Source organism: Diadema antillarum, unplaced genomic scaffold (genome assembly GCF_040938485.1).
Source record: "Diadema antillarum isolate AM-2024a unplaced genomic scaffold, OU_Dant_1.0 seq00000494_RagTag, whole genome shotgun sequence".
NCBI lineage: Eukaryota > Metazoa > Echinodermata > Echinoidea > Diadematoida > Diadematidae > Diadema > Diadema antillarum.
Window position 1 is genome coordinate 1 of NW_027271455.1, and position 11,875 is coordinate 11,875.

General features: G+C 37.6%; 1 protein-coding gene across 1 annotated transcript; it reads left to right on the forward strand.

Annotated features, from left to right (window-relative positions):
* Positions 1-4,199: 4,199 nt before the first annotated feature.
* Positions 4,200-11,654, forward strand: LOC139733814 (uncharacterized). The gene is made up of 6 exons (XM_071644619.1): positions 4,200-4,350; positions 7,954-8,130; positions 8,744-9,022; positions 9,689-9,988; positions 10,726-10,817; positions 11,538-11,654. Exons 1-6 carry the CDS (start codon positions 4,200-4,202, stop codon positions 11,652-11,654), a joined length of 1,116 nt encoding a protein of 371 aa, XP_071500720.1.
* Positions 11,655-11,875: the final 221 nt, after the last annotated feature.

The window sequence follows — 11,875 nt, forward strand, 5'->3', positions numbered from 1 at the left end:
TGGTGAGATATTATGACCTCTCCCCATCTATCACCGTTTATACGCATAATGGACCCCCCCCCCCCCCTGCTCGATGGATCCGGAACATTAGTTGAAGCATATGAAAATTTATTGAATGCTTATGACCAATGACATTCATTCCAAAATATTGGTCAGTAAGGGAGAGTGGGGCATTAGCTGTGTACATTGGTTTGTTATTCTTGCTGCTAAATAGAGCAGGGCATTGTCAATATACCTAGCCCCCCTTGACCTCGTATCCCATCCCGGTCAACACCATTGCTGGAAAAAAAATGAACCGCGAAACATGTCATAACATCACATTTAATGTATCTCTGGTATGTAAAATTTCGGTTTCAAAAGGTACTACTATATAGTAGACGGCGAGTTGTAATGTTCTTAAAATTTTCTGTAGATTTTGATTTTTTGTACTATTTCCCCTATCTTTGGGGTGCTGACCACGAATCCACTTGTTGCCATTTTTCTACAAGACGTCTTCAGCCGTTGCCATGGCAACACATTATTTTCCTTAAAAGAACATATATTCTTCATAAACATCATAAAAACATGTTGTAGACACACAAAATATGTCATTCCCAACCCTCTTTTTTAATCAAATTTAAAAAGATACAATTCTTATAATGTCACGGTTATTACGGTTACCATGGCAACAGCTGTTTCCAAAGAAAAATGGTATTTTTATGAAAAAGCAATAAAACATGACAAGATTTAGTGGAATATTTATCACAAATTGCTATTTTGATTATTAGCTTATTTTTCCACTTTTTTATTTTTTTTCATTCTTATTTTTACTTCATTTTCGTTGCTATAGCAACAACATGACAAAAGCTGCCTTTTAAAGAAAAAGAAGCATTGCTATTGAAAGAAAATTAAGAATAAAATACGTCCAGTTTCGGTTTAAAAGGTAGTACACCCACAAAAATATTTAAAAAAATATATATTAATTCATTGAAAAACAAATGCATGGACCTGCATATTCTTATAGAGAGTGGTTTGAGTGTTATATCATTTAGTAGTATAGAAGGGGAAAATATCATTCCAGTCTGAGCTTGGTAAATAAATTATGATAATCAAAAAATCACGTTTTTCTCTGAACTTGAAATTACTGATGTAGTACCTTTTGAAACAGAACTCTTCATATATTCTCCTTCCTCTTCTTCTTTTTACGATAATGATACAGCTATGAAGTGTTCTCTTCTCTCTCTCTCTCTCTCACAGTAATACACATGAAGAGTTCAATAGCAAAACGTATTATATCCATCATGGTCTATCAGAGAAAATTACAATTAAAACGTCTGAAATTAAAGACAATGATAAGCAATACAGGGATATTTTTTCATAACTTTGAATTAAAGGAAAAGTGGGTTAATGACAATAATGTCCCATTATGCCCCAGTATTGGAGCTCACAAGGCCTACACATAGCGTGCTTAGACTAGTGTCTGCTAAAGTTATATAGCAGTGAATTAAAAAATCATTTCACACTGAATGCAAAAAAAAAAAAAACCCTCAAACTTGCCAGCAGAGTTGTTGTAAAGCTGTTACCATGTGCTTGTACTCTGATGCCATAGGCCTAATAGGGGACAAGACCTGAAAAAAAAAAAAAAATAGGAGGATGGTTGGCCTACACTTGCATCCCCCCCCCCCCTAAAATTTCTGTCTAATAATGGACCTGGGTCTGTTATAAGAGAATGTCGGACGGGGGACGTTGGGGGGGGGGGGGGGGGAATGGGGATGGTCAGTCATTGTATTTACAATGTTCAACTGTAGAGGGCTCACCCATTTCAATCGCATCCGTGATTTATTATAATCCTAGCACAATTTTTTTTTTGATCAGTAATTGCAATACTTGGACGCCGTTCTGCTTGCTTTATCTAAATGGTGAGTGAAGCAAAATTTAAAGTAACATCTGAAGCTATTATTTATGGACACGTGCATGAAAATTGAATGATCTTCGAGGGCTATAATGCTAAGCAATGAAAATTCTCGGGATATGATTTAGTTCTAACGTTAGCTGCTATTCTCATGGTCGGACATCCGGGTATTTTGCGTGTCACGGGGTCATGGATAGCGGTGGAGTGAAAACAAACAGTCGCGTGAGCCTGGAGGGGTAACGCTGTACGTGTTTTCTGCCGGGGCGCCCCGCGAGCATAGCGCTAGCGCAAGCTGTACTACTGTAGCTGTGCGGGCAGCAGGATTAGGCCCTAGGCCTACCCTAAATTAGGCCCTACCTTAAGCCTACTACAGTACTAACGTTAGGCCTATAGACCTACCTGAAGTTTCTATGAGGTACTAAGTAAACGTAGATATCGGGGTACGGCCTACTCAATGAGGTTCTACTGCACATCTGGCCATTTTCGGGTCGTTGATCCAGAGTCCTGCCGCGATTTCATACGGGCACAGGTCCAGTCCGGCTGCCTTCAACTTGGCAAAATACCGGGATCCGACCGATCGATCGACAGGATCCAGATTTTTAGAATATTGCTGGCAAGACATGATGCATGTATCTCATGAATAAATGACAAAATGAATACTAGTAATGAAAAACGGTCCCCATGTCTGCGTAGAGTTGCACATAAAACGCGTCGCACATGCAGGCACAGCATGCAGTATGCGCATTATGCAGGCTTAGCGCGTGCAAGCTGTTTGTTTTCACTCCAGTCAACCGGAAGTGACGTGTAGCCGACCGCAAGAATTGGGTTTGCATGTTTTAGACTACTGTATGTGGTATGGTATGGGCAATCACGCGTAGTGTGTGCAAACAGCATAGTTTTGCGCGCGTAGTGAATGTTGGCGAAAGGATCGGACGCTTGGAGAATGCAATGTAATGGGAATGGGCGAATGAAAACCGGTGGAATAATGTAGTATTAAACATGTAATAGGCCTAAGTTAGTAGACCAAAGTTGATGGCAGGTTTGGAGATATTGTAAGGTTTTGTGAATGTGAGAGTATAAACCATTAGGACTTAAGGTTTGACTGAAATTATGTAGTGAAATTATCATGAGGGTATAGACATGAAATCCATCGAGATCTCGTCAGGGGGAATGTAAAGATCAATCGAGTAGGCCTAAAGTTATCGCAAATATTAAATAGGCTAACGCTAGAGAACTGCTCAAATTATAGATAAACTCGACTAGGGTGGGTCTACGTGAATTATTACGTTCACAGTTCGAGTTTGTGTGCGGAGTAAAAATTGAAAATTTACAAAAAGCATTTTGAGGAACACCTTCTTTTCGAATTTGGTATGAAACAATACAAAATAAAACAAAGGTAGGTTGTTATGTTGTTTGCAACAAAGAAACTGATTTGACTAATGTTAATTTACACATTAACTTTATACGATGGATACTTCATGTTTATTGATAATAATAATATGCGCAACAGTTACAGGAAAAAAATGTAGGTCTAATGACTATATTATGTAACGGTAGCAGTTACGCCTGTTTAAAGTTCTCACAATCATTAGGTTTATGTTAGTGTGTAGCATTTGTTTTGTACGGACGAGAAACAATTCGACATCATTTCTGTTTGTTGTTTTAATCTGAATGTATTTTGTTTTACTCATTTCAGGGCGGTGTCAGAATGTTGGAAGTTGACAACTTGGGAATTTGACGTGTTGTTTGTACTGTTAAGAAAGGACCTCTCATTGTTCGTGTCAGAGGTGTCGTTTAATACTTTCTAGTTGTCTCAGTCCTCAGAAATGTTTGTGCTTTGTTTGTTTGTTTGTTTGTTTGTTTGTTTGTTTTTTACTGATGTCGTTCCTGTGTCCTGATCTGGTGAGATGTCACTACTATAAACATCGACCTAAAGACCTACGACACGCTCACAACACCAATACTCAGATTATTATGTTTGAATATGAATTTTTTTCACACATGAATGATCACACAAGCCTGTAAGGAAATGTACGGCTGTGTGTCTGAAGTCTTGAGTGTTGTGTGCATATTTTACCATGTGTATCTGACATTCAAACCACACTGTAATATGTCTTATCTAACTCATGAGCAATTCAACCTTTGCATGTCATTTATGTGATTTTCATATTACCATTTATCTATCTAATTATCTTTTTATCTCATGTTTATTACAGTGAGGCTGGTTGGTGGATCAACCCAAAATGAAGGCCGAGTTGAGATATCGTGTAACGGGCAGTGGGGCACGGTGTGTGACGGTGGCTGGGATATGAAAGACGCGCACGTGGTGTGCAGAGATCTCGGCTACTCATCGGCCTCAGCTCGTTATAGGTCATCGCACTTTGGGCAGGGATCTGGACCAATCTGGGTTCACGAGGCTCTCTGTGATGGAACGGAAAACTCTCTGGTTTATTGCTTTCGTGAGCCATGGGGATGTGTGTATGGCTGTGATCACAGTAGAGACGCCGGAGTGAGGTGTGAAGGAGACCGTAAGTTTGATTCATTTATTCACGTATTTCATAATGTACTGAGTAACTCAGGCCAAGTTACAGAAATAAAAATGATATAATAAAAATCTAAGATGAAATACTTAAAGAAAAGGGTTTAAAATTGAATGAAGGTAGTTTCTCGTTCGAGTTTTGTTTCTCTCTTTATCTCTCTCCCTCTCTCTCCCTCTCTCTCTCTCTCTCTCTCTCTTTATCTTTAGCCAATTCATACAGTGTTGTATGTACGTCAAAATCAATGCACAATCTAGCGGGAGGCACAGTGCTTGTGTAGTGTAGTTTTGCATCGCCACACAAATTTCAAACATGCACAAACTCTCCCTAAATATTTTACAAACGAAAGTCCCTACATCTGAGAATACAAAGTCTGGTAAAAGTTGGATATTTGCTGTTAATTTTGTCACTTTTAGACTCATTTAAAAATGACTGTACTTCGCTGCCGTGTACGTGTACACTACCGCACTGCGGCCAACTGTTGGAGTGCAGCTAGCGCAGAGCTTCAATTCAAACCATCGAGTTATTTTAGAATGGGTAAAAGTGTATCCGAAAAATTAAACTTCTACAAGGCTTTTACAATTTCAGATGTGGTTTAGATTACAAAACATTTAGGGCGAGTTTGTAGATGTGTGAATAATATTATCATAATAAATATGAGGCGACACGAAACTACAACTTGTCCTACTTACTATACAACCACATGAATGATCGCCCGGCCCAATGTCGGGCACGAGTCCTGGGGTGGTATTCTGAAAATCTTCCTAAATTTCTTTCTAAATATTTTCCAGAATCCTAAGGCACAAAGTTATGAAGTGATTAAAAAAGATAAGACCATTCAAATCTAACACCCGGGTCTGACACTTGATCCTAAGAACTTCTTACTGTAAATTGAGACATCCTTATCCCAGCCCACTGCAGTTTCTGATATCAAAATCAACATTACTAGTCGTCGCTTTTGAAAAAAAGTAACCAGTGCAGTGACATTATTATGAAATTCTGACATCAGGTTAACAATTCGTGTTTTAATTTAACTGGAATACCCATGATACAGTCCTAAAACATGAACTTCTTACAAGGAAAGAAGCATTCAAAGAAAATGGCTGACTTTTTGTTTGCTTGTTTGTTTTGTACAAAAGTAAACAAACAAACAACAAGGGTTAGTTCTAGTCAGTGTATACAGCACACGTGTGTTAGGTTACGTTGACGGTATGTGGCCGGCTGACCGGCTGGATACATCCAGCTAGCTACACGATCGACCAGCGGGCCGGCGCCCGAGGGCAGCGCGGCGGCAAACGCTTCCAACATGCCTAGTACATACATACGTCATTACGCCTGTTCGCTTTCCGTATGTAGGCTTACAGTACAGCGAGTACTGACTGAACGTTCATGGATTCTTTCAGAGAATTTTATGCACTCACATCAATTTGTATAGGAAAGCAAACACCCAACTTGCAGTCTCCATTACTTAGAGTAACAGAAGTAATTACTCACAATGTTATAATTCATACCAGAGAGAATTCTCTGCCTCGCATATTACGTGTTTGTATGAAATGGCGCCCACTACGAAATGCATAATCTTTTCATACTCACACAGCCTTTGAAAGTCTTTATTATGAAAGCGGCAATTCTTTATGGGGGAAACATTGGTAATCTTTCCTCTGTAATGTTGCATCCTTCTGTTTGCTATAGCCGCTGACATGATTCTTTGTATATCTTGCTATATCTTAGAAATAACATTGATTATCATGATAACGTAGGCTCCTACTTAGTACAGGTTTAAGGCTCTCCTTATTAGTCTTCCTTAAATTATTTTTGAAGTGCGTTCTAGAATACAATGAACCAATTTCTTCTTAAAGTCAGAAAAGTGCATATCTTTAGAATTCATCCTTATTTGAATATTCTATGTTTCTTCCTGCTTAGTTAAAGAAAGTAAAGAAAGAAAGGCTTTCAGAATATCACTTAAGAAAAAAAAATCTTGACATAGGTAGAACAAATCTTCCCAGGAAGGTTTTCAGAATACCATCCCCAGTACATAACATTTTAAAACCAAGCCAGCCTGGCTCTAAACCTGTACGAGTTTGTGGAACAACTTGTCCATTCACAACGTAATTGTTGATGCTTTCTAAACAGCTACTGTTATGACAATGCAAAGTGATCATACGTTGCGAAACATATGGGAATTTCCGATTTTTTCCCTTTTTTATTTGAGACTAAGAAAAGTAAATATCGAAGAAAAAAATGCCGTGACAACTCTAATGTTTTCATTTGTGTTGTGAAAAAAAATGGAGAACACTAAACAACAACAACAATAACAATAACAACACACCAGAATGGCAAAATCTGATGGGCGCTGGGATGAGAAACCTACCTTCTTCTTTTTTAGGCCTTATATTCATTGAGCATATAAAGGTGACAAATGTGTAGGTAGATTATAATACTAGTACACTAGCACCAGATTTTTTGTTGTTGTTTCAACCAACACTTTTGTTACAAGTCGATTTGAGATACTATTTCCCCCTATTTCTTACTTTGAATACATTTTAGAGCAAATCTCGACAGTTCTGCAGTCATAAGAAAATAATGTTTGTCTTTAGAGACTTGAAGACACACTTGACAGCAATATCTCTTTTTTTTATTTTCAAATTATTATAATTTGTCGAAGACACACCTATAAGGAGGTAACTATAACATCTTTTGTTCTACAATATAATAACCCATTGTTTATGAGTGCGCTTGGTTCTGGCATGGCGCATTGATACATTTTTATTGCGTGATGAAGTGAACCACTACATGTATGTATTGTCTACGCCTATTGAGGTTAAGTTGAAGAAAGCTTCAGCCATGGCGTCTACCATGTAGAAGATCAAGTTGTTTCGTTTAAAACATCTGTCATTGTTTCTGGAAGTATAGTTTAGCACTACAAGAATTTGTAAAACCACAAACTAAATCATCCAGGGAACATGGATGTTTATCATATAACTTCTTGAATCCATTGCTGTCACACGCACACGTGCCATTCATTACTAGTAGGTCTACTTCCGTCCTGCTATTCAGGCCTGAAGCTATTTCCATTGACAACCGTCCTAAGACAGGATTGAGAAATATTTGGTTCAGATCAATTTTACGTCATGTATGAAGTCATCTTTATCACTCGTTCTTATAATGGAAGACTTTCTTAATTCTTCTTCTCTTTTTGTTACCGTGCATGACAAAGTTTGCATTGTTTATCATGTTCTTCTTTATGATATCGTTGGTGCATATACTTTTGTTCAAGGTACAATCCTTGTCAGATGAATGAAAGTTAATCTGTAAATGTGTGCCGCTTTGAATCTTTTTTTATTATTTTAATGGAAATCGAGAAACTATTGAATTGAATATAATCGAAAGCTCTGAGAAATAAGCAAGGCCAAAACTTCCAATGATTAATGTACAATAATATGTCAAAGATAAATCTTCTGATGTTTAATATTCAGACTCATTCCAGTTCGTTGGTTTTTATTTTTCTTTGTTTCTCGTGTCAAGGAAGCGATAATGCAGTCAACGAGTCTGTTACTTCTGGTCTTGACTACCGTATCAATCGTTTTACATATTACAACGTTAGTAGCGAGCTGACGTTCACTCCGACCACATCTGACAATGGGGGCGTACTTCAGTGTCGTCTCATCGGCAGTGAACGGTCCCGAACCTTGGATGTTCAACGTAAGTACAGCTTTAGTTCATTATCTGATCTATCGGGACCTGCATGCAAGTCAAAAGGATGTTATGCTCCTGTGTACGGTCGTATCCGAGTAATGTTGAAAGCTATTCTGGTTCAGATGCAGACACGAGATGATGACGTCACCACCTAAAATTCATGAGAAGATAAGAAATGCTCTTAGTGAGAGTAACCTTGATCCTTCTACTATTAAAGAAATAGAAGAGAAATATCCACATATATTTCTTATGATAAACGCAAACAAAAATTGTGTGAGAAATAAGATTGCTGGGAATTAGTATGAAGACACACATGGCACCCTCAGTACACCAAAATAACACTGACTGCTCGTTATCTGATAAGAGAACTTTGGAATATGTGTCACTCTTATGCCTGATAAGCATGTTTTACTCTCATTCGTTTGAAGATGAACAGTTGCCTGTTACGTCATGATGACTATTGTGACGACTTCATGATATACCCCGAAAGAAAATTATGTTAAAGTAAGTCCTGCTTTTTTGTTTTAACATGTCATATATTTTGTCGATGTTTCTGGATAAATTGTGAATATGAGAATGAGTTATAATCTGTCTACATTTTATCCTTGTCACGTGGCAGATGCTCCAGCAGACAATATCATCTTGATCAAGATTGTTGACGAGGACGGACAAGAAACTGATGGCCTCAGGATCACGTGTCACGTCCACCCACGTGACCAGCCATTTCCACCAATAGAAAATTACGAGATTGCAGTGAATGACGTCATCGAATCATCTTCAAGCTCCCCTTCCTTGATCCTTGAGTCAATTCCGAGTGAATGCTTTGAAATCTCCTGCACCGGTGTCAACGACATCGGAATGACGAACGCTTCAAAGACTTACTGTCCAAGAAGCGACGGTAAGACGATAAAACTTTCCATAATATTATTATGTTATGCAAAATTTCTTGAGACCACTGCAAAGAAAGGTCCATTTGAGTTCATACACACATTCTCTCACCAAATCTACATGATACTAGTAACCACTTTCTCTCTGACGTATTGTTATATTTACTAGACAGAAAGGTGTTTTTTTTTTTAAGATTGATCCATCTCAATCATCTACATACAACAGTTCTAATTATTCTATTGATAATGATAAGGGCAACACCTTTATCGTTGATTCTTCCAAGTGAATTAAGTATACACATTAGTCATGTTGTAAACAATACAAAATACAATTTAAAAAGTCGTGGCACTATGGATATATTTATTTTTTTTTACATCATTATTTTGTTTTTACCCTAAACCTTTCGATCAAATAGTTTTAATGACAATTGACCTAATAGCGATAATGCAAGAGAGTTATTTTTTTTTTCCTTTAGTACTGGAAGGTTGCTTGAATTCACAATTGTTTGAAGTTATGATAGGGCGGGCTTTCTCTTTACATGCCTTGCACCAGTTCCCAATATTTGTATTTCTAAATATGTCACGTACCGCAATTAATCATGAATAAAAAAAAACAAATAAATAAACAAACAAACAAACAAACAACAAAACACATTATTTAATTTTTGTATGCTAAGGCCAGGCGCCCCCAGCGAGAAACATCCTCTCTATCGAGATCCAGGAGATCAATGGGGAAGGAAGCCAGGTCATTCTCGTTATCACGTGTCATATTAGTCCCGAGGACCAGTCCTCCCTACACCTTCACACATACACCATCGGAGTCGACAACACCACTCTCTCCTCGTCCAGCAGCGCCTCGGCTCTCTTTAGACCACGCCCACACAACAGGTGCATCAATGTCACGTGTTCGGGGACGAACGGGATTGGTTGGACCTCTACTAGTCTTGGGCATTGTTCGACTTTCGGCTCAAAGAGAGGTTAATCTACTTATCATATAAATACTGGACTCATTTTTATTCCACTCTGGACTGTAAACATGGTAAAACGGCAAGCGGAAAAAAAGGGTTATGTGGAATACTCTGTAGTATGGATGAAAGCTTCACTCTTGTATAACTATGAAAGAGTTGCGTTGGAATAAATGGGTGGCCCTAGTCGGTGTGCTGTCCACTGGGGTACATAAAAAAAAAATAAAAAAAATCACAAATACCATCGGTTAGTGAATATGTGCATGATGGTGCGTGATGAAATCTGCTGTACACGGATATACGGGATGAAGTTGTACACATTATTTGTTACAAGGATTCCCATGATCCGAGCCGGGTCACCCTACTCACTCCACGGTATCCCAGGCTAGAGGGGAGCTTTAATAATAACCATCATCCCTGCATGCTAGATTTTAATTATCATTGTAAAAATACATTTTTCTTTATTTGTATAAGCTGTAAGTACCTTGTTAGTAGGGCCTACCCAAACAATGTAACCGAAACAAATGTATTATTTTTTTCTTCGAAGATTTCACCTTCATTTTCTCACCCTTATCATATTGAATATAATTATAATAACATTATGCTTCATTATAACAATACATGACCGAGATAAATCACATGATAAATAGACGTGTGTGGAATTATGATCTATGGTCGTTTGCTATCGAAAGTCCCTTCATTGTGTTCTGTCATAATACTACGGTCATGATTTTGATCTTGCCATCCAGGTTCTGGTCCAGGTGTTCTCCAAAGGTCGTCGACTACGTACGTCCTGCTCGTCACGGCATTCTTCATGTCGATGATGACCTATGCCATCGTGGTGATGAAAAGAAGAAAAATCATAATCTTCTGAAGAGGTATATCTCTCTTCTTCTTCCTTTTCTACGACAATGTGCATCATCTTTTCCTCGCATTAATTTCTTTTTGTTTATACCGGCACTCCCCCTTTTTTTTTTACTTCCTCTTCAAGTTTTTTTTTTTTTTTTTTGCAAACTATGTTAACCTTTAACCTCTTTGTCTCCATCTTCTTATTCCAATTCTTCTTCTGCTTCTCTTTTCATTCTTATTCATCGTTGGCATCTCCGTTTTCTTCGACTAATTTTAGTATTTAGTCTTGTTTAAATGTCCTTCATTGCCAATCATTAGATGCATCGAAGTAATCGCAAAAGAAATCTAGAGACGACATGTTTTTACAATTTAACATCTTTATTTGATACTGGCTCATAGTGGCTCGACTGGTGAATAAGAGAAATTCGTGTCAACCTTAAACTACGTAACCGGTTTCTATCATGATGTAGAATAACAACACTATATTTCTCGCTAAAATAACCATGAAGAAATGAGTTGTATATTTCAATGCGACTTTCGTTCGAAATATTATTACAAATAAACATAAAAACCTATAACCTCCTGAGGTTTTAACTGTATATTTAAACACTAGAAAAGATAAAGATATTTTCCTATTTTCAAATGTATCTGTCTAATGATCTAATATATAGTCATATTGTTTCTGTCCTTTCTTTGTTTACTTTTCCTATAGACAGAGAATATAAACTGGAATCGTGGTCGAATATTCACGGTTGCATTTCTTTCGACAAAGACAGTCAGCCCACTGACGGATGTGACAGTAGAGGAGTGCCAGTTCATAGACTCTTAGATCCTCATTTCAATCGAAATTCACATTTATTTAAATATTTATTTTTTCCTTCATATTACTGTAGTCTCAACTCCACCTCAGCAAATTGCACGAAAAGAAAATGATACTTCCACATCAGCATGCGAGATCTAAAAGCAGAAAGGTTGTCAAGATAATGAACAGAAAAACAAAACATTTCTCACATTTTTTTCTTTTTTTTTGTGAATACGTAAGTGATGTCG

What these genes read in the sequence shown, in the direction of transcription:
- LOC139733814 (XM_071644619.1), top strand. Translation starts at nt 4,200, where the DNA reads ATGAAAGACGCGCACGTGGTGTGCAGAGATCTCGGCTACTCATCGGCC. An exon ending in CTCTCTGGTTTATTGCTTTC is followed by an intron (nt 4,351 to 7,953) that starts GTGAGCCATGGG and finishes TCTCGTGTCAAG; the next exon opens with GAAGCGATAATGCAGTCAAC. An exon ending in TTACTGTCCAAGAAGCGACG is followed by an intron (nt 9,023 to 9,688) that starts GTAAGACGATAA and finishes TTGTATGCTAAG; the next exon opens with GCCAGGCGCCCCCAGCGAGA.